This window comes from Pogoniulus pusillus, chromosome 23 (assembly GCF_015220805.1).
Source record: "Pogoniulus pusillus isolate bPogPus1 chromosome 23, bPogPus1.pri, whole genome shotgun sequence".
In the NCBI taxonomy this organism is placed as follows: Eukaryota; Metazoa; Chordata; class Aves; order Piciformes; family Lybiidae; genus Pogoniulus; species Pogoniulus pusillus.
The window spans coordinates 555,572-579,026 of record NC_087286.1 but is presented as its reverse complement, the minus strand read 5'-3'; the positions used below and the strand labels follow the sequence as shown (position 1 = coordinate 579,026).

At 50.7% G+C, this 23,455-nt stretch overlaps 1 protein-coding gene across 1 annotated transcript in view; it reads right to left on the bottom strand.

The window, feature by feature from the left end:
• Positions 1-23,455, bottom strand: part of RSU1 (Ras suppressor protein 1) — a 140,299-nt gene that overhangs the window by 107,918 nt on the left and 8,926 nt on the right. Inside the window, exons 4-7 of the mRNA XM_064162299.1 lie at positions 7,040-7,160; positions 2,748-2,866; positions 1,242-1,324; positions 870-984 (exon numbers count right to left, since the gene is read on the bottom strand). Of these exons, the coding sequence (XP_064018369.1) occupies positions 870-984; positions 1,242-1,324; positions 2,748-2,866; positions 7,040-7,160 (438 nt within the window). The remainder of the gene's footprint in view (positions 1-869; positions 985-1,241; positions 1,325-2,747; positions 2,867-7,039; positions 7,161-23,455) is intronic.

Below are 23,455 nucleotides of genomic sequence, written 5' to 3'. Positions count from 1 at the left end.
CCAATGAAAACAAAGAAGCTCCCCTGTGCAGCAGACCAAAAAGGAAGGAGTAAACCCTGTTTAACAGGCGTTTCCACCACAGGTTGATGCAGCCACATCATTCCCAACAAATGTGTTTTATGACAACCTTAAAAAGAAGATCTGAAATGGAATTCTGTCTGGGGCCAAACAGGCACAGCTCCTGCTGCAGTCAGTGCCCCTTGCAGACGATGGCATCACTATGATACGACTTCAGCAAAATCAATACTGCACTTTCAAAGAAAAACTCTACCTTAAAGGTCGAAAAAAAGCCACTTGGAACCATATTTAAATGGCCAGCATCACAGATCTGAAGTACAGCAACCAGCTCCACAGCCTGAAGTAAAAGAGCCGCCAGGTCACCAGGAAATGCAGGCTACTGGAACCGAGAAACGCCACACTCCTGCGAGTTAACTCTGCCGTACTCTCCAGCTGATCAAACTTGTGCTTTTATAGGAACAGGCACACAGAAGCCACGTCCACTGCTCTCATTTTTGCTTAATCTAACTTTGGCTGACCCAAAGGGTGTTCTCAAATCCTAGCCAGACAGCAGAGCAGCTTTGCAGACCCAGTATTTATGGTATGTTATATAAAGCAGGATACTGTGCACAGGCTGGCACTCAAGTGTGCTAATGCACGAGGAACACTTCACAGCTGAGAAAAATGAATCAAACCAAGCAGACACCTCCTGGGCCCTCCTGCACATCCAGGAGGAGTGAAAAGTGTTTCTCGGGGGAAAGTCACTTTAGTAGCAATGGCAACTTCAGCATAAGCATTTCCTGGAGTTCAGGAGGTGGTTCTGTATCAGTGCGTCACTACCCAAAGAAAGAAAGGATCATCCACAACCTTACCTAGTTCTGGGGGCAGCACAGTGAGACGATTTCCCTGGATATGAAGCTCCTTAAGCTGGGTGAGCTCCCCAATTTCTTTAGGCAGCGATATCAGGTCATTGTCTCTGAGGCTCAGCTAAGAGAATATAAAGTAGTCAGAACAGTTTTGCTTGCCACAAAGCAGCCCAACCCAGCACTCTGCTCCCTCTGTCCCCAGCTTCTCCTCAACGCTCAATCCTTCCAATTTATTTACCAGCGACTGATGGTCAACAAGGACCAGTTCCAGGTGTAGTGGTCTGCTCCTGCAAACACGCCCTGCTAGCTCCCGAAATTGACTGGATTCTATTGCTGCTGTGGTGAATTGATTTCCCAGAATGTAGATAAATGACTTACTATCTGCAGCTTGGTGAGCTTCCCCAGGTCTGGCGGCAGGACCTCGAAATCGTTGTCACTTAGATAGAGTGCACGCAGGGTGGCTGCAAATTAAACAGCAATATATAAACAGGGTGGCACAGAACCCCACCACTGGAGACCTAATCAATAACAGGGAGTCAGCTTTGATTAATAATCCCAGCTTGGTGAAAAGCCTTTGACATACCCAGGGCTCACAATAATAACAAGCAGGTCAAACTTAGATTTACAGGCTCATTGTAGTGCTGGGGAGGGCAGGAAAACATCTATAGTCAGAAGGACTGCCACAATTAACAGCCTCTAAAATAGCAGGCTCTGGCAGACCCTGGCACAGAGCCTCCCAGAATACAGTCATTACTCTTTATTATCCCCACGTCTTATTTATTAAATCAATTTGCATCCTAAACAAGGATTAAAAAGCATTTTTTGGACATCTCTGCTACGCTCTGTAGGAAGCACTGCAGAATGCTGAGAAGAGACCCTAAAAGAGAGCAATGCAGAAGACTCAGACTGTGCAGTTTGTCACTTCCGTGCTTAGTCTCTCTGAAATTCAGAGCAGAAGAGATGACCCAGCACAGCCACGGAGCTTGCTGCTAGTGCAGCACACATGAGAGCTCAGAAACACTACCTGGAGGCTCACGAAGCACTGCTGGGTGCAGAGGGAAGGAAGGAGGTCAGGGCAGCCAAGCCTCTCCTCCCCACCAGAGGAGACTCCACGTGTCTCGCACAGTTTCTGCCTCTTCCTCTTGTCACTTCCTCCAATGTGCCCATTTTAATAACTTCCCTCTGTTTCAAACTTGCCCTGCTAGGCTGCAGTCCCCAGAGCTCCCCGGGAGCAGTGCTCCTTCCTCGCCTGTCACCTTCATTGCACCCTGCACTGCTCCCGAGGCCCCTCCAGCACACTGCACAGCCCAGAGAGGTGGCACAGCCACTGAAATCCAGAAAGTGCCAGAATTCAAGTTGCTTAGGCAACCCTAAGGCAGCCCTTTTGCACGCAGGCACTGCAGCAGCTTTATTTTCACTCCTTGAAGGGCTACTTCTAACACGTGCAAAGGGCAGCTCAGCTCCAGCACACCTGTGCCAAGCTTTGGGACCCCTGCATGCTTAGCACACTGCACTCTTCAACTCCTGCCTGCTGCCCGAGCCACTGCAGTAACGACCCATCAGAACACAGCTCTTGGTAGAGCTCCCTTGACAAACAGTTCCTTTTCCTGAAGCCTGGGAGCTGCCTGAGTATGGGGCCCAAGGCAGTGTTGCTGGGAAGACAATGAATATGCCACTACCAAGCCTGCTCAGGCCCCGTGGCGGCAGCTGGCTGCCTGCCAGCGTCAAACACTGCCGAGCCAGCTAAAAGCATTCCAGAGGTGCCCCGAGAAAAAACCCAAAGCATCAGAAGAATTCTGTTGGTCTCTAGCAAACCAGTTTCAATGGCAGAAGGCAGAGCAGCGCAGCAGGAAGATTTGCAGAGCTCTTAGAAACGTTTCTTACTCAGATAGAAGAAGTTTCCTGGTAGAGAATTTTCGCTTAAGTTGTTGTAAGTCAAGTCAAGAACCTCCAGAGCTGGTAAGGAGCCAAATCCCCTTGGCAAGGTGTTCAACCTGTTCATGCTGTAGGTAAAGATTAAAACAGAGAAGGTGACTTTAGCATTCACATTCACTCCACCCAGCAGGAACGAGCCAGGCAACAAGCACTGCAGTCCTGGGACATGGAATCTACATCGAGCTCTCTGGCTTTGAGAGGGGCTGATGCTACCAGCACTGAGCAAACCTTTTTTCTCTCACTACCACGAACATGTCCAAAGCTTACAGGCCCATGAGGGACTCTCTGTGTTTCACCAGTCAACACCCACATCCAAAACACAGAGAGGTGCCACACTGCTGTGATCACCTGAAACACTGTGCCAGAGAAAGCTGGTCCTTGGTAGATGATCTGTCTCCTGTCTGAACTACAAATCGCCCTCTGCACATCACACCTTGCTCCACCATAGCACCGAGGTCTGCACCATGCTACCGAGTACAAAAGAACACCTCAGCTGCACAGTATTTATGCCATTGATCATTGCTGCTCACACCCCTTCTTAAGAGCAGCAAATCTGTGTCACTAGATAACTATTGATGCACACGGAGCATGAAGTAAATAAACTGTCAACCCTCTGACTGATGAGGCTTAGTCTAACTATAGCTTGTTCAGCCAGGCTTGGAGGGCTTAGGAGAGCAGTTCCCACCAGCAACAGCCTGAAGAACATGAGGAAAGCTAACTGCTGAAAAAGGCTTCTCTGATAAGCTGGAGCAGACAAGCGGCAGCAAACTAACTCCTCTGAATTGCAAGGGCTTGACCAAGGTGATCTGGACAATTGCTAGGATTGTGTCAATGATAAAGAAATGGGAGGAGTTGGAGACTCCGTTCATAGAGTCTTGCTGTTTGTGTAGGAGCTGGACTTCTGTCTGCCTATCACCTGGAAACTGCCAGCTGCCCCTGCTGCATGTGCACCAAACACCTATACAGAGCTTCTGTGTGTGGATCTCACTTCAGCTGGCACCTGGGCTCTAAGGTGGAACAGAGGAGACAGGCTCAGGAAGAGCTCATGCAGGCAGCTGTTCCCAAGAACTGGGTTCATTCTTCTGTGATGGCTGGAAACAATCGTGGCCTTTCTCAGGTTACCTCTAAAGATACTCTGAATTTCACTCTCTGACGTGAAAGTGACAAACAGCAATACCCATAACCAGAGTCAAGAGGAGATGTAGTGTGGACACATGAAACATAATCTGACACTTGTCTTGAAACTTCAAGTCAAGGTAGAGGCAACACTGGGTACCTAAAAATAACAGAGGCTTTGGGCTCTAACCTCTAGGGCCCTCCCTGCCCCATGCAACCTCTGTCACACGCTCTGCTGGACTGTGACAAGCGCTGTGGAGCACACCTGCCCATCCTCCGCCAGCTGCTGGCACCTCGCAGGAGCTGCACCTCCAGATGACCATCACTCCGCATGCACCTCAGCAGAAGCACTTACTTTTGCATAAGCCAGCCCCACCAGACAAGAAACTCTGTAATTGAGGTCTAGACAAACTCCTCCTCCTGCCCCTGTCCCCCATAAAGGCCAGGCAGGGACATGCACACAGCATCCCTGCTGCAGGAGCAGCTGGTCAAACAAAGGCAGGCTCCACTCGTGTCACTGCTTTTAGAACTGTGCTTTATGCCAAGCAGGGCTAAAGAGGGCAGCTCCTTTTTCACTAGGGAAAAGGGTGAGAGTGGCCCTGACAACCTTCCCTATAGCAAGCAAGGAACAAGGAGAGAAGGAGCCTCCTCCCTCTCACAGCAGGCAGAATGGCATCTGTCATTTGACACAAGAAAGGAACCTGCTGAGATCTCCTGCCCAGCCCTGCAGAGGCTCAAGCCTGAATCCTGTGCCACAGAGCCTCTGCCACACCTGCCTTAGAAAGTGATGTTTTGTAAAACTCTGCAGTGCAGCAGTGCACCTTCTCTCTTCCCAACTCCCCACTTCAGTCTTCTCCACCAAGCTTCCCAGAAATAAGCTCTGCTCCTCCTCATGCTCCCCCCAGCCCCCAAAGGGCTGTTCGGATGCCCTGTGTGTATGTGTGTACTGCACAAGACAAGAGGGGTTCTGGGCTCCCTCTCTGCTAGGGCAGAACAGTTTCCTCTTTATGGACTCAAGGCCCTGTGAAGCCTGATGAGGAAAGGCTGAGGGACCTGGGGCTGTTCAGTCTGGAGAAGAGAAGACTGAGAGGGGAATCTAACAAATGTCTATAACTATCTGAGGGCTGTGGGTTGCAGGGGGACAGGCTCTGCTCACTGGTCCCTGGGATAGGGTGTAAGCTGCAGCACAGGAGGTTCCACCTGAACGCAAGGGGAAACTTCTTTAGTGTAAGGGTCCCAGACCACTGGCACAGGCTGCCTGGAGAGCTTGTGGCATCATTTCCTCTGGAGCCTTTCCAGGCCTATCTGGATGTGTTCCTGTGTGCCCTGAGCTAGATTGTGTGGTCCTGCTCTGGCAGGGGGATTGGACTCGATAATCTCTTTGGGTCCCTTCCAACCCCTGACTTCCCGTGAGCCTGTGAAGCAGAACTCATCGCTCAAGAACTAGGGCTGGGCTGTAAATTGAGTGCCTGGAAGATGCTGGGTAAAGAGGGGATTAATCATAGAATCATAGAATCATAGAATCAACCAGGTTGGAAGAGACCTCCAAGATCATCCAGTCCAACCTATCACCCAGCCCTATCCAGTCAACCAGACCATGGCACTAAGTGCCTCATCCAGTCTTTTCTTGAAGACCCCCAGGGACGGTGCCTCCACCACCTCCCTGGGCAGCCCATTCCAATGGGAAATCACTCTCTCTGTGAAGAACTTCTTCCTAACATCCAGCCTATACCTACCCTGGCACAACTTGAGACTGTGTCCCCTTGTTCTATTGCTGGTTACCTGGGAGAAGAGGCCAACCCCCACATGGCTACAATGCCCCTTCAGGTAGTTGTAGACAGTAATAAGATCACCCCTGAGCAATCTCAGCCCACATGCCAGATGAAGGTGGGTGCTGTGATTCCAGAGCTGAATGCTTGCAGGACTTCTGTACTACATTTCTTCCACTGAGGAAGAGCAGTGTTTGAACCAGAAGAACAGCTGTGTCCATGGAAAGACCCCAAGCCCTTACTCCCTCCACTTCCCCCTCCATTCTGTGCCACCACACGAGTACCGATTTAGGCACCAGAATATGAAGAATTCTGATCTTAAGTTAACATCTCTGCAAAGCAATTCCAGGTTCAGAGTGATACTGAGGCATGCTACAGAGCTGAGGTGATCAAAGATCAGAGAATACAGAACCCCAGAAAAACATTTATTGGCATTCCACTGGTACATTACAGAAGCAACTAAAACAGGACACAACAGGGACCAGACAAAACCACTCTGTGCTTGAAACAGTAAACAAATTCCTCAGTTTAAGGTGTTCAGAAGTTTGAATTATAAAACAGAAACATTTGTTGTAGAAGTCTGCAGAACTGGAGGTTGCCCCTGCCAGGGCTCTCCTGAGCAGCTGCACTTTCCAGTGCACAGGTAGCTTTAAGAGGCTCTGTGCTTCACTTCTGTTTCCATCGTTCAGTCGTTCAAGAAAGCCTTCTGCAATTGTGACACACTACCACCACCTCTGCTGCACCTGAACACCTCACAGGGTAGTCTCTGGCTCAGGCTCAGTCAGCTTTAGCTCTGTGAATTAAACACCCACCACTCTGAAAGGTCTGCTGCTTCTGTGGCAGCTTTCATAGGAATTGAGATTGCCTTCATCCCAAAGTCAGGACTTTGGAATTCAAGTCCTGAACTAACCATGGAAAAATCAGCATTTGGGTTTGGTTCTCCAGGTTTATTTTTGGGGAGAGGGGAGTGAGTTGTTGTGCCTGTTTACAAAGCAGAACGTCCAACAGAGCCTGGCTCTTACACAGCAACCAGTTGCTAGGGAAGGAAAATTCCCTAATTGTTAAGCCCAGTGTTAGACGGATGTGAGCTGCTGCTGCTGCTGCAGCACGGATGTGAGCTGCTGCTGCTGCTGCTGCTGCCGCCCTTACATGGTCATTAGCACCCCCCGAGTCAGGGCTTGATGGCTTCAGTACCCAATTACCCTGGACCTAGCAAAACGCTCCGGAGGCCTAATTGCCAGGTTAGCATCACAAACACTTTCAGAAAGGCACTTCACTAGTAAAAAGAAGATCCAGGCTCGGTTACAACATTTGACAACTTCTGGTCACGGGAAAGGTTTGCACTCGGATACGCACCCAAGATTGAGGTGTTTGAGCTTCTGCAGGCTGCTGATCTGTGTGGGCAGCTCCTCAATCTGGTTGTTGAAGAAGTTGAGCACTTCTATGTTCCTCAGGTCTGCGATATTTGCTGGCACAGCTGTGGGAAAGTTGTCACAGTGAGAGACTGCAACTAGAGCAAGCCACATAGACTAGAGATGCTCTAGCAGCACCTGTCTGCTGCTCTGTTTGCACAGCACCTGGAGGGAGGAACAGCACCCAATAGCTGCACGAGAAGCAAGCTCTGCATCTAAACAGCCTCCTCTCTGGGACCTGTTCTCATTGCCAAGTGCAGCTTACTTTGTACTCTGTAGAAAATTACTACCAGCACTGTAAGATATTTTGACTAACATGAAGAGCACTGCAGAGAGAGACAAGAGCAGCTACTGCCCTCGTGACTACCAAAGAGAAGCACTCTGAGTTCACGGAGCACACACACAGGTCTCCAAAGAGACCTGGATGATTGCACTGAGTTGAAAAAATGAATGCTCCAAGTAGATAGCACCATGACAACAGTTCTTATTAATAAAAATTCATTTTTAGTGGTGGCCTGTTCTGCTTTACTGCTTAAATAATCAAAGTATCCAAGTTCTTGTCCATTGAAGGTACACCAACAACTACAAACATTTTGGTAACCCAAGCCCACTCCCAGTTCCCTGCCATGAGCAAGCAACTGCTCAACAGGCACCCATGGCTACATCAGATCACCAAGACATCAGCATCTGGTTATTGTCTGAAAAAGCAGCAGAGGCACAATCTGGACATGCCAGTGAAGCTAAGATTTGCATCCTTCCCCCTAAAACTCCGTGAGATTCATGGAGGAGGAGGCTGTCAAGTCAGCTGCACTCAACACTGCACCTGTGTGCAACACTCACCGTGCTTCAGTCTCCAGCCTGACTGCAGCAGGCACCCACAGAGTGCACATCTGAACAATGAGAAGCTTTTACGAGGCCATGATTTTCTTTTATCTGCTGGCATGAGGCAGCAGTCTGCAAAGGCAGTCAGTGGTGTGCAGGAAGCAGAACGTTAGAGCACCTCACAATGACTCCATTACAAGCCTGATTACACTGTGAACAACAGCAGCATCCCCAACAAACACTGACTGCACTACATAAATACTGCTGCTGAGGATCATGTTCACTACAAGAGATGTTGAGCAGGCTTTTTAAATACAGCCATTAAGGCAAATCTGAACATTTCCAAGCCCTCCCTTCGTGGTTCCTCCCAGCCGGCCCACGTGTCTGTCACTAATGGTAAGAGTTACACGGCTTCAGAAAGTCAAGGGGAAGGTGCTGCTGCTGCTGCTGCTGCTGTTCTGCTGTTTGGAATTGGTCCTTAACAGAAGGTAACAGAGGATTTTAATTGACACAATGCAGCTGTTTCCAGCCTCAGTATTTCACCAGAACAGTAATTACAAGTATTAAAGTGTTCCCCTTTCAGAAATCAGACTCTGTAATTTGACTTTGATGCGATGCAATGGACTGGCAAACAACGCTCCTGCTCTGCTCAGAGGCTCTTCGCTCAGACAATCACAGAATGGGTTGGCTCAGAAGGGACCTTAAAGATCAGCCAATTCCAACCCCCTGCCATAGGCAGAGACAACTCCTGCTAGCCCAGGATGCTCAAGGCTTCATCCAGCCTGGCTTTGAACACCTCCAGGGGAGGGGGCATCCACAGCCTCCCTGGGCAACCTGTGCCAGTGTCTGCCCACTCTCACTCTAAAATATTTCTTCCTCATCTCCTGTCTCAATCCATTGCCTCTCACCCTATTTCTACAAGCCCTTGCGAAAAGTCCCTCCCCAGCTCTTCTGTAGCCCACTTCAGGAACTGGAAGGTTGCTCTAAGGTATACCTGGAAACCTCCTCTCCAGGCTGAACAACCCCAACTCTCTCAGCCTGTCCCCACAGGAGAAGCTCTCCAGCCCCCTGATTATCTTCTGCAGGACTAGGAATCAGAAGAGCAAATGCAGGCTTTGGTTCAAAGCCTAAACAATGCTGAGACCAAAGGCAGTTGTTCTGAAATTACCCTGCTGGTGTAATGAATGGAGACTTGGTCTGAAGGCTTTGGCCTTTACCCTCCTAGCAAAACCAGCACAAGTGAACATGGCAGAGGATGTTAAACATAAGGCAGAGCTCAGCTGTGGGGATGCTGAAGCTAGAGCCCAGTGTCTGCCTGGCTGCCTTCCAGCCAGTTCTCTATGTCACTTATCCAGGCTGGAAACCACCACAAGATGGTCAGGCAGTTAAGAAGCTATTAGCCAAGACACTGGAAGCTGCCAAGGCCAACTACAACAGTATATTTCACACCTAGGACAACACTATCACTGCCAAGGCTGGAAGCCCAAAACTGGTTTTGATCTTGCTGTGAGGCTGCACTACAGAAAGTGTCAGATTAGAAAGACCATTTGTTAGTGCTATACTCAGGTGAGCAAAGCCTGCAATGCCTTTGTACTTTTCAGCTGCATGGGTGCAGGCACCTTTAGCCAGCCCTGTCACAGTAAGACTGAGGTACCTCACGGCCACTGGCATCATGGAGCAGCAGCAGCAAAGCTGTTCTGCATCTACGAACAGACCACAAGCAGCCAAACAATAATTAACATTAAAGCAAAACCAGAAAGTGGTCACAGTCACTGTGCTGCCATGAGCTAGAAACACTGACTTGGTGGATGTGTCCTTTCCAACATCTGTCCAAATCAGCTTCTTTCCCCTCTCAAGAAGAAAAGAATTCTTAAGCTTGCATCTCCATTCTGACTTCAGCCAGGAGCCTGTGCAGACAGGGATCATCTCTTCAAGGAGGAAGGTGAAGAACCATACCCATAAAAAACCCCCAGCAACTCAACCAAACACCACAAAGCAAGCACACTAAACCCCCAACAACAAACCAGCCAACAACTAAACCGCCCCACACTAATGAAATAGCCATGGCACTGCCCAGAAGAGCCAGCAGGCTGCTGCCTGCCTTGGCTGGCTGTTCCCAGAGGTGTGCTGCTGAGGCTCACACTTGCACTGCAGGTCACCACCGCACCGCCCAGCCTGCTTTCAGGGGGTCACTGTGCAGCTTGGGCTCAATTCTCCCTGCAGGCAAGGGCAGACACTCAGCCTCCCCTCGCTGCTTTCTCCCAGGGCTTTGATATGGTTCTCTTTCGCCAGGGCACAGGCACAAGTAAGTGTCCCCAGTGACCAACAGCAGCTGTGTCCCTGCACACTGATCCAGCTGTGCCGTTCCCACAGGCTCTATTCCATGTTGTGGATCACACACAGGGCACTTCATATAATGATTTCTTCCAAGCCACATTAAAAGCTGCATGGGTTAGCAGGCTGAGATGAGAAAGGAACTCAATCAACAGCACAGGATTTGGATAAAGTATTTTGTGTCTCATCTTGTTCAATCACAACAAACAGCCCCAGTCACATGTTTGGGTTCGGATGGAGGGGCTGGAGCTAGTGCATGAGGAGGACCAATGCAAGAGCAGGGCAAGGCCTGGCTCGTGTTAGGGGTTCTCTGGTTCAAGAGCTCAGATTCACTTGCAGTCTGAATGAATGCTCTGTTGCCCAAAACCAACTGCTGCTAAACTGCACGGATCCAGCATCTGCAGCGCCAGCAACCAGCAGTGGTCAGACAAAGCTTATTAGGCACTTAGTGTCCTCCTTTCTGAGCCTGGCACAACCAAGCATGTCCCAGCTACCATTCCACTCTTATTTTGCAGGATTCTTCCTAGACATATAGCAGGCTGCCAAACACCAAGAAATTCATGTTCTGGCAGGCCTGAATTCCACCAGAGTCACCTTCTCATGACGAGCTGTGAGAGTGAACTGTCAGCATCCTGCTTCCCTTCACCCACATATTTACAGTATGCTCCACAGTGTCTTAACAACTCTTCTCAGACCATCTGCTGCCCAGTGTCATTAACAACTAACTCCCCCTCAGCAAATGCTAGTGAAATTTGGCAGCCTTTGCCTTCTCCTCTGAGGCTTCAGTCACGCCATGAAGCCCCATTCATATCAAGTTGCACTTCACAAGACCAGGACCAGCCTCGTTCTCCATGTTCAATACCAGGAGCTGCACACAGTGATTCACTGTGACAGCTAAAGACTTCACCTCGACTTCAAAAGCCTGCTGGAGAGTCAAAGCCTACAGGCTGCACACCAAGAGAGGGCTTTGCTTGTTCTCCTGGAAATAAGGATTGGCATCTTATCACACTTCAAAGCACTTGGAAGCAGAGATGCTCTTTCTCTGTCGCCAGGTCAGAGGCAATTCTGAGGCAGGGGATCATTCTCACCAGAGCAGCCCTTCCCCGGGGCAAGGCAGCACACTGTATTCCTACTAAAGCAACAGCTGCCCAAAGCTCTCAGGAGATTTCCAATCCATACATAAGGATCCAATTCAATGCCTGTACAGCTCCACAGCAGGTACCCCGGATCTGGACCCTAACTGTCTCTCCACATAAGCAGCAGAAGCAGGCACCAGAGCTCTGTCTTCAGGAGAGGTCTGATGTTGCCCTCTGTTGGAGAGCAGACAGTGGGTGGGATGGATCTTCTCTCCCAGACAGCTGCCATGCAGAGCCACCTGCTAGGAACGTTTTAAAGCAGCCAGAGCAGGGTGCAGTGAAACTAGGCAGATGTTCACCTTCCTCATAAAGAGGGAAGTCAAAAGGTTCTCATACCACCACTTGGAAGTGACAGCTAGATCCAGCTCCTTCTGTACACCCAGCCTCTGGCAAAGCAGAAGCAAGACACAGCATGGTAGAGGAGAAAAGGAGGTGCACTTCTTCCCCTCCCTTTCACACTGCCACTCTTGAGCCATTTGTCTACATCTTACACACAATTCCTCTTGTGGTGGAAGGGCTGAAAATGCACAGCTTCAGGAAGGCTCTGATTCTGCAAGTAGCCTCCAGGAATACTCCTCTTAAAGGCTTCTGGGCAGCACTGGAAAACAACGAGAACCTTCACCACTGTAAAAGTGAGCAAACGGAGCTGCTGGGAAGATTAAGTCTCTGCTTTTCATCTAAAGAGGAAACCTACTCTGGCGTTCCCTCTGGTCAGTAGAGAGCTACGTTGAAGGGAGCACTGCTGACGGCACTCTTAAGGAAAGACTCCCAGCAAAATGCCCTTTACCATTCACAGCTTTAGAGCAGGAAGCTCTGATTAAAAACATGACAAGAGCCAATCGGCTCCCCAGATGGCTTTAGCCACACGGGCAGCTCCCACCAGAGGAACACTTGGCATGGCAACTAAGCTAAACATTTCACTTCATTGATACCTTACACTGAAGGCACAAAAGCAGCGAGGCCAGCAGAAGGAGGGGGTTCTGCCCCTCTGCTCTGCTGAGACCTCACCCACAGTGCTGAGTCCAGCTATGGGCCCCCAACACAAGAGAGACATAGAGCTGCTGGAACAGGTCCAGAGGAGGCCACCAAGAAGGTCAGAGGGCTGGAGAACCTTTGCTATATGGACAGGCTGGGAAAGTTGGGGCTGTTTAGCCTGGAGAAGAGAAGGCTCTGGTGAGACCTTAAAGCAGCCTTCCAGTATCTGCAGGGGACCTACAGGCAGGCTGGGGAGGGACTGTTCAGAAGGGCCTGTGGGGATAGGACAAGGGACAATGGTTTTAAACTGGAGCAGGGCAGAGTTAGGTTGGGCATCAGGAGGAAGTTCTGCACAATGAGAGTGGTGAGACACTGGCACAGGCTGCCTGGGATGTGTCTGAGGCCCTGTCCCTGGAGACATTCAAGATCAGCCTTGATGTGTCCCTGTGCAGCCTGCTCTAGCTGGAGGTGTCCCTGCTGCCTTCAGGGGCTTGGACAAGATGCCCTTTGAGGGCCCCTTCCAAGCCTGTGCAGTCTGTGAAAAGAGAGTTCTAGTCATTAAACCCACAACTAGGTTCTTTGGCATTCACATAAACTTTAGGCTGCAGAATGCTTCAGCTGGTGTTTTTGGTCAAAGAAGTAATTGCCCAGTGGCCAGGAACATTCCATTCAGTAGCACAGCAAACCCTGGGAGCTTCTGGAAGGGTTTCTATCCAGCAGAGCCATTACAACAGCACCACTTGTCAAAGAACACATTGGCCAACTATGCCAGTTTCTCATACAGTTGTCCCACCAAAAGCTGTTCAGAGGCTGTGCACAGCCCAGGAGCACTCAGCACAGACCCCTGAGAGACTTCTCAGCCCACTGCAGATGCCAGCTGAGGTTTTCCTGCCAAAAGCCAGAGCCTTCCAAAGCTTAAGGCCAAGACTGTGGGCCAGACAATGGAAGGAAGCCAGTTCTGCAGGCTCCTGCCCATCTGGGGAGCAGCAACAGGAACTCTGCATGAGTAAGGATCCCTTAGAGCAAAGGTCATAAAGACATGAAACGTTACTCACATTTCGTGGGGGAGGAAGAATTCAGAGTACTGAATACGTAATGCATTCTGTGCATCCAATATAGCTGAGCTGGTGGAGCTGGAGTCATGTTTAGATTAATCTGACAAGGGGGGAGAAGCAATCAGCTGCACCAAGAGGAATTAGCAGAGGGAGAACACAACAGTTTTCATTTTAAATATTCATAGGCACGCTGATCTCATACTTGGCAGCTGACTGGAGAGAATCCTGATCCCAAGTGAAGCATGGACTTAATTTCCATGTTATGTAGTGCAAGTTTCCCTTTTTGCCCCCCCTCCATCCCCCTCCAAGGATGAAGACCAACCTTCCTCACACTGGGAACATTCCAAACAAACTTGTCTCCTTCATCTTCAGCTCCTTCCAGAAAGCAGCAGAGCTCCTGTTTGCAATTATCCACAGAAGCACTGCAGTTATGAAACTGTTCTTATGAACCTGTTTAAATTATCCTATAGCTCACTGATGTGCTGCTGTGCCAACCAAGCCATTCATCCATAAACAGCTCTCATTTGGAAGCCAGGGAAGTGCTGTGTGCACAAGAAAGGCTAGGAGGAGGCAGGGGACCACATACATCCAGTGAAGACAAAGGACAAGTCTGTTCTGCTCTGAGAAGAAAGCTTAAGATGCACTTCAGAGTCAGGAGAGAAATAAAGAAATCAGGGGCTGAGGTCAGGAAGGATTACCAGGCTGGAAAAAAATGGGCAAAGAGCAAGGAACCAGAGCAGAACAGCTGGCACAGACCTGATGGGGGCTCTGGCAGGGCAGAAAGGAACAGCACTGCCCCTGGGCACAGTACTGGACAGAAACAGCCTCTCATGGCTATAGCACTGGATGGAAACAGCTCCTCATGGGCACAGCACTGGACAGAAACAGCTCCTCATGGGCACAGCACTGCACAGAAACAGCCTCTAATGGGCACAGCACTGGATGGAAACAGCCTCTCATGGGCACAACACTGCACAGAAACAGCCCCTCATGGGCACAGCACTGCACAGAAACAACCTCTCATGGGCACAGCACTAGATGGAAACAGCTCCTCATGGGAACAGCACTGGATGGAAGCAGCCTCTCATGAGCACAGCAATGGATGGAAGCAGCCTCTCACCTGAAAGTGGCAGAGCACTGGCCAAGCTTTCTGCAGTGTGCCATGCCAGTGCAGCAGTAGCTGTTGTGTGAGGAGCTCGTGGGTCAGCCAGGAAGCTTTGCCATCTTACTGCCATGTCGGGAGGAAGCTCCAGGTGGCACAGCATGCGAAGAGCTGCAGAACAGAAGCTGCATCCCCTTGTCGCAGGTCAGATGGGCTGTGTGTGCTGCGACTGCAGCAGCAGGGCAGGGTGACAAGAAGCAGCTGCTGCAGGTCTCCAGCCCATCAGCTGGCCAGTGCTAAACAGATCTCGGGCCAGGCCTGCACCACCTGCCACTGCAAACGCCCTCCCAAAATTCCACTGGGTCTCCTCCAGGTGTTCAAGGCTTTTCAGCATGACCTTTCCAGAGTTTCACACTACTGCACAGCAGCTGCCTTTGCTTAAATTGAACCAGCTGAAGTTCATAGAATCAGAGCGCTCTGGGTTGGAAGGGACCTCCAAAGGCCACTCAGTCCAACCCCCTCGGCACTCAGCAGGGACATCCCCACCTAGACCAGATTGCCCACAGCACTGTCCAGCCTCACCTGGAGTATCTGGGGAGGGACATTTCAGGGTGTCAGGTAGTGAGAGGACTGGGAGGAAGTTCATCACCATGAGGGTGGTGAGACACTGGCACAGGTTGCCCAGGGAGGTGGTGGAAGCCTCATCCCTGGGTGATTTTAAGGCTAGGCTAGATGTGGCTCTGGGCAATCTGATCTAATGTGAGGTGTCCCTGCCCATGTCAGGGGGTTTGGAACTGGATGATCCTTGGGGTCCCTTCCAGCCCTGGCAATTCTATGATTCTATGATCTCCAGGAACAGGCCTCAACCACCTCCCTGGCCAACTTATTGCAGTGCTCCAACACTCGCCTGGTGCAGAACTTGTTCCTCACACCCAATCTAAATCTGCCCTGCTGTAGTTTGAGCATGTTCAGCACTCTCACCTGCCCCTCCCTCAGTACTCTCTCCACTCTGTTTTCCATGCTTTCTGCAGTTTACAAGAGGAACCAACCAAAGATGCCTTGAACAGACACTACAGGCCATCCCTCCCAGGTCAGGGTCGCCTCAGTCTCTCCCTCAGTAACAGCAACTTCACAAAACTGCTCTCTGTGTATCTAAGAGGCTTGATTATCCCAGTTCCCTTCCTTGCACAGTCACAGCTCAAGCTTTCTGTACCACTGAAATGTTTTCCACATTCTCCACTGCTGACTCTTCCCCAGACTCAACATCCCAGACTGCCATGCTGACACTTCATGGGAGACACCAGCCTGGTCTCTTCAGCACACAGCAGGAGAGGCTGCTGCAGCAGCAGGACTCACTGCTCAAAGTCACCACTTGTCACCACGTGTCATCACCTGATGGGCTTATTCAGTGCTCAGTGCCAGGAGCAAACTAAACCCCTTCCTGATGTGTGCCCTACAGCCATCACTCAGAGCCCTTCCTTCAAGTCTGTCTGCTACAGTCACAGAATCACAGAGTGGCTCAGGTTGGAAGGGACCTCAGAGCCACGGGCTGGGACACTTCCCTGCAGCCAACTCTGTGATAGCTGATCCTGGGCTTCAGCCCACTCTGCATTTCCACCTACAGCAGATACTGCTTCTAGCCAAGAGAACCACCCTGCCACAAAATGCCCAGCTTCAGATGCAGAGGAGGAAATCCTCTCACCCTAAGGGTTAGTTCACTCTACAGTATTTTTGGCACCAAGAAGGGTGAGTGGTGTCATTATCTACTTCAACCCAATACTCTTGATTACCAGAACTAAAAGAAACCATGGAACACAGAGTTCAGAACTAATCCATGTGCCCCCAAATCTAGACCAAATCTGCCTTCTCATCTCTGCTCTTCAAAAGCAGCAACAGAAAACTTCCACTTGGCTTGTTGGACAGTAAGTTGTCCAAGATACAAAACTAAGCTCTTTAGTGAAGAGAGTTCACTTGTGCAGCTTTCATGAGCTTTGATACTTTGATACTTTAAATCCTGTACATGTGCAGGGAGAAAGATCACTTACATCACAGAACACATCCAGTTGGCAGAGCCCTCCAAGCTCACCCAGCCCAAGCCTCCCCCCAGCACTGCAGCCTCAGCACTAAGCCATGGCCCCAAGCACAGCTCCACAGGCTGCTGCAACACCTCCAGGGTGCAGCACTGCAGCACTGCCCTGGGCAGACACTGCCAATGCTTGAGAAGCCTTCCAGGGCAGAAAGATTCCCTAAGGTGCAGCCTGAGCCTGCCCTGCCTGGGCAGCTTGGAACCATTTCCTCTGCTCCTGGCCCTTGGCAGCAAGCAGCAGAGGCTGCCCCCTGCTCACTGCCCCCTCCCTGCAGGCAGCTGCAGAGAGCAATGAGCTCTGCCCTCAGGCTGCTCTGCTCCAGGGCTCCACAAAAAATAAACGAATCAGCTACTGCGAGCCACTGGCAGATGAATGGAGACACAATAAATCTGTACCAAACCAGGTTAGAAAGCACTGAGACTCCCCAAAGCAGGCGTGCACAGCTTCACAGGGGCCCTTTGACACGAGTGGCTCCTGATGAGCTGTGCTACAGGTTCCCTGTACCCAGCGCTGCATTTTGTACCTGTGCTCACTTGTGACACAAAACTGCCAGGAGCAAACAATCAGAGTGCACTGGCTTAGAAAAGACCCCAAAGGTCCTCTTGTCCAACCCCTCTGCAGCCAGCAGCCACAGTTCCAGCTAGAGCAGGCTGTGCACTGTTGCCATACAGCACAGGTTTGGACACTTTGTGCCAAGGTTGGGGCAGTTCCAGCATGCACTCCTTATACCATTATGAAACAAAACTCTTCTAAGGAGAATTATTCTGCTTCATTTCCCTAAGCTTCTTAAAGCCAGCATTTATATAATGAAGCTAAAATGCCCTGCCATCTGTACTTCAGCAGTGCTCTGCTCTTCTTTCAGGGGAAGAGGGGAAAGGCTAACATGGGAACTTATCCAAACATTGTTTTTAAGGTGTATGTGTGGAGGGATGTCCTTCCCCCTCCTTGTGTCCTGTGCACTGTCTTCACAGAGATCCCTGCACCACAAACAGATTTGCATTTGGGCTTGCTTCCTATGTGAACTGAAAGCACCACTCCCAGGTACAGCTGAGAGGCCACTGTCAGGACAAGCCTTTGGCCGCCAGCCCAGTTCCACCAGAGCCTACCAGCACGTTTTGGGGCACAGTACAGCAGTGTGCAATGGCTTACTGAGGAAGCAGAGAACAGGTGAAACACAGACTGATGAGCACATGGCCCTCTAGAGCCCTTCGGAAGGCAGCGAGAGAGCTACATAAACAGGCTGATGGCAGGCAAAGTGGGAAGTGTCAGACGGTGCCAGTGGGAGACACAACACACTGCAGCAGTCTGGAGCAGACAGAGCAGCTGGGCTGGGGAGGAGCTCAGCACAGAAGCAGTGTTGACTTAGGTAGCCTTCAGGCTGCCTCCAAGACATTCAGGTGCACACCACAGCCAGACAGGAGATGTGGACAGGGAACATTCAGCGGGAGGAACTTGCACAAGCTGAAGACATGGGCCTAGGTGAACATCATGAGGCTCAAAAAGGCCAAGTGCAAGGTCCTGCATCTAGACTGAGACACTGCCCATTACCAATCTAGGTTGGGGAGTGAAGAGATGGAGAGCAGCCCTGAGGAGAGAGAATTGGGGGTGCTACTGGGCAAGAAGCTGGACATGAGCAGGCAGTGTGAGCTTGCCAGTGGCAGCCTGGGCTGCATCCAAAGCAGCATGTCCAGAGATGGAGAGAGGGGATCCTGCCCCTCTGCTCTGCAGAGATCTCACCTGCACTGCTGGGTCCAGCTCTGCGGTTCTCAACACAAGAGGGACATGGGCCTGCTGGAGAGGGTCCAGAGGATGGAGGGTAACAAAGATGAACAGAGGGCTGGAGCACCGCTCCTACAAAGGCTCAGAACTGAGATTGTTCAGCCTGAAGAAGAGAAGGCTCCAGGGGGACCTTAGAGCAGCTTCTGGTACCTGAAGTGGGCTACAAGAAAGCTGGGGACAGACCATTTAGAAGGGCTTCTGGCAATAGGATGAGGGCAGAATAAAGGCAGCAGAGCAGGGTAGATTTGGATTGAACACCAGGAAAAGGTTCTTTACTCTAAGGGTGGTGGAACACTTGAACAAGTTGCCCAGGGAGGTAGGGGAGGCCTCACACCTAGAGACATTCAGGATCAGGCTCGACAGGCCTCTAAGCAATCTGATCTAATTGGGGATGTCCCTGCTGACGGCAGGGGGGGTTGCACCGGATGACCTTTGGAGGTCCTTTCTAACCCAGCGCATTCTGTGATTCTGTGGTTTTAGCAGCATGTTAAATAAGGTGAAGGACCCTCTCAAAGGGATAAGATCAATAAAGAGGGAAGGTTCATGCAGAGAGAGCAAGACAATTTAGAAGGGGATGGCAGAACAAACCAGCATTAAGTTGTGTGAGCAGGGAAAAGAAAAAAGGAGAGAAGTTTTGAACCGTGTTGCTGAAAGAAGGCAAAATGTACAAGATGCCAAAGGGTGAGCAGGGGGCAGCCAGAGGAACGAGTCAACAGCACCAGAAAGTGAACTTGCAAACACAGTTCAGGTGTGGAAATGGGAACCAGCAGCAAAATACAAACAGATCACCTCAAAAAAAGGAAAGGGCTGAAAAAGAATAAAGCTTTACACTGGAGAGTCGAGGGAGCAGCAGTGCAAAGAGCAGAGGACAATACAGGGCAGCAGCTCAGAGGAAAGGTAATAGAAAGGAGACTGCAGTCGAACGTTCAATAATAGTGAGCAAGGAACCAGAGCAGGAGAGCTAAGGCACAGGAATGAGCCCGGAGAATCAGGCACCTTAGCAAAGCGCCGAAGGGCAGCACAAGAACAAAGCCAGGCTGCTGGCACAGGACTACCTGAGGGCAAAGAGGCAGAGGAGAACAGCCAGGGCCGAGCTGCTGTCCACCACCTCCCAGGCAGGCTGAACAAGCTCCTTTCCACCAGAGCCGCCGAAGACACTTCAACAGTGACCTCTAATGGGCGAGCTCCACAGCTCTGCCGCCTGCTCTCCGGGCACAGCCAGCGACGAGCGGCAGCCTGGCAGGCACGAGGGACCCCAGCCAGGGTGGGTACAGCCACCAGCTGCTAGTGCCAGCCAGCAGCAAGCGTGCCCACCCAGCTGCGCTCACTGCCGGCCGCCACTGCTGCCTGCTGCGCTGCCCAGGCGCCCTCCAGCACCCCTCTTGCTCCCTCTCCTCTGCACTGCGCACCTCAGGCACCTGAGCGGGGAGCTCTGCCAGCACACGTTTGTGACAGTGGAAGGACTTTACTGTGGAGCTCACCCCAGGTGCAGACCCTGAGCGTGAGCAGGCTGAAAGCAGCTGGAGGACAGCTTCAGCTGGCCCAGCTAATGGCCACAAGGTTCAGGACCACTTCACACGTAGCAGTCAAATAATTTACCAAAGCTGTTCTGCAAGCAAAAGAGTTGGAAAAGACCTAAGCCACATCTGTGCCCGAACAGTTGTGCCCCACAGGCAGGAGCTAGCGCTACGGCAGCTCCGGCAGCTCCTGCTGACCCAGAAGCCGAGGGGCATAATGGCACTAAGAGGCAGCACCTGACAGCCTCTGCTGCCCGCAGCTCAGCCTGCAGCGGCACCACTTTGACCAGAGGTGTTTGCCATTTGCTAACAAATCAACGTGACAGAGCCGAAGTCTCTCCTCTGGACTCACTCACCTGCTCCACATGGTGCCCCTGAGCTCCAAACCATTCTGCTTGACTGGGATGTGTCCCAGAGAGAGTTCAAAGCCAACTTGGTCACGCCTCCCAAAGGAACACCCCACACTGAAGGGTGGATGTCCCTCAGGCAGCCACTCACTCCCACGGGCTTGAGGAACATCTCTCAGGACTTCTACTTATTTAAATAGGTGTTAGCCACTGGGTCCAAAAGACACCTGGGCAGAGCAGACAAGCCATGAAGGCTAACAGTACCAACAAGCCTGCCTTCCATTTTGCTGATAGAGGGCTCCAAATCTCTAACTGCTGAGAGAATTTCACTCCATCACTAATATTCCCCAGAAAAATCAATGTGGATCTGAGTACTGCTGGTCATAAAAGATCTACAGGTAAATGCAGGAGCACCAGCACCTCCCATGCTGCATCCAGTTCTAGTGTCCCCATCATGAGGAGGCCACAGAAACGATCCAAGGGCTGGAGCACCTCTGCTGTGGGTGTGCAGCCTGGAAAAGGCTCCAGGGGGACCTTAGAGCTGCCTGCCAGTCCGTGAAGGGATCCTGCAGGAAGGCTGCAGAGGGACTTTGCATGAGAGTGTCTAGAGACAGGGCAAAGGGGAATGGTTTGGCACTGAGTCAGAGCAGGGTTAGACTGGAGCTGAGGAAGAAGTTCTTCAGGCACTGAGACTCTGGAGCAGGCTGCCCAGGGAGGTTGTGGCTGCCTCTGTCCTGGGGGTGTTCAAGGCCAGGCTGGATGAGTCCTCAAGCAGCTGAGGTGTCCCTGCCCAAGGTACGGAGTTTGGAGCAGACGAGCTCTGAGGTCCCTTCCAACCTGAGCCATTCCAGGATTCTATAAATGGCACACTACAAATATTCCCAAACCCATGCCCCAGAAAGACTCCAAGCAGTAAGATGGTTTGATAGTGCAGTTCCCACACTTGCTAACCAAGCTTTATTTACTTTTAATAATTTGCTGGCAAAAATATGAAGTCTGGTTACACAAAAATATGCACATCCAGTTTCTCCATGTATTTATTCTTCCAGACAGACATATTTACTCTAAACAGGAGGGGGAAAGGCAAGCAGAACACTCATTTGAATGGCAGAAAACTAGCAGATGCTGCTAATATGACCTTAGTGCAGCACGTCAAGTGTCACTGCCACCAGCTGCCTACTCATTTTAAGAACAACCTGCTAAGACAATTTATTACATAGCTTAAAAGATTAGGTCAACAGTGTCAGAAAAGGAATATGGACTTGAAATTTAGCCTTTTAAAAACATGTGCTGTCTATTTAATTGTCTACAACCATTCGTGAAGGAAGAGCGAGTTCCAGACTTGAGGAGTTGCTTCTCAGGAGAAGCAGTGGCTTTGCCTCCCCATAGAATCACCCCAGAGGCAGCAATTCTGAGACTGGCAGAAGGTGCCCTGGCAGCCTGCTGATCTAAGGGCTGCTTGAACATCTCCAGGGAGAGGGCATCTACAGCCACTCTGGACAACCTGTGCCAGTGTCTCACCACCTTCACTCAAAAGAATTTCTTCCTAACATCCAGTCTAGATGTGCCCTCCTCAAGCTTCAATCCATTGTCCCTCATCCTGTCACTGTAACCCTTTGTCAAAAGTCCCTCCCCAGTTCTCCAGTAGCCCCTTCAGCTGCTGGAAGGCTGCTCCAAGGTCTCCCTGGAGCCTTCTCTTCTCCAGGCTGAACAGGCCCAGCTCCCTCAGCCTTTCCCCATAGAGGAGGTTCTCCACCCCTCTGATCATCTTCTCGGCCTCCTCCGGACCCTCTCCAACAGTTCCATGTGCTGCAGGTGGAGTCTCAGCAGAGCTGTCTGGGCAGCAACAGAGGTGTGCAGTGTGAATGGCAATCTCAAGGTGCCAGCAACCCTCCCAAAGCTGCAGAGGACGCTGAAGTGGCTGCACACAGTTTCTGAGCAGCTCAAGTTCAGAGGCAGCTGCTTGCAGTGAGCCAAGGGAACAGAAAAGCCCCAGCTGAGTGGCCCTGAGACCCAGCTCCATCAGTGGCTGGTAGCAGAGGCTGGATAGCACTATGCCCCAAGCAGGTTTCCATGCTGCTTTCCCAAAACACCCTCTTAACTCCCAGCTACTCCTAAAGCCACCACCTCCTACAGCAGGGCAGAGCCATCTATGTCACCCTGAACCTCCCCATTTTGCCTGTCTGAATCTGCCCATGAATTTACTCACCTGCCATCGTTCCTGTGGGAGATGGCTGCAAAGTGCTGCCAGATTTATAAATTACTCAAGACATCTTTGAAAATTACAAGAGGGACAAAACCACACAGCAGGATGCCAGTGCAGAGAACTCTGTCCTATCAGAAGTGTGGTCTAGAATACCCAGTTCCTAGTTCTCACTCACTCACACAGTAACCACAATTTTATCTACTTACTACTACTAGAAAGCCTCAAAGCTACACTTTAGCACCCAGTAAACTGCATCCAGAGACTTAGTGTTTGTCTGCTAGATTTGTTTTTTCTTCTGCAGCTGCTCAGAGCCCAAAGTGAGATTTTCACACTAGTACAGAAGATGTTTTAAATACCATCTTACAGCTCATGCAGTAAGCACTACAGAGCTCAACAGGCTGCTTTGTTGGGGTTCATTTGGCCTTGTTGGTTTTTTTGCAAACATCTCAATTTATAAAGCTTTTCTTGGCTCTAGTCAAAGCATCTCCTTAACACACAACCCCTTGGGTGGTCCCATTCCCCCTCCTCATTTCATGTACTCTTAAGAAGTTCAGTTCCCAGATGGGAAAGAATGGTGGAGATAGAAACCAGCTGGCACGTGGAGAGAGCAGAACACCAGTACCAACTCCACTCCTCTCTAGAAGATGCACAGTGACAAGGATCAGGCACAACTCACTGCTTGTACTGCAGCACACAAACAGGAGCATTAGCACAAGACACAGGTGGGCAAGCCCAAAGCACTCCTACAAAAAAGGGCTTTTGTGCCCATCAGAATTCTCTGCTGTCTGCCTCCACTAAGCTAAGGCTCAGGTTTATGTTGCTCTCCTGACACCAACACCTTACTTGAGGTGGACGTAGGATCCACGAGGCAGTAACTGAAGGCAATGTGTACGCCACAAGCAAGAGACAACTTCCATGCCAAAGGTGGTGTTTTTTTGACAGAAGCAGACTGCTTGGCCCTCATGCCTCCAGCTCACACTCAGCTGGACCTGGCTCACAT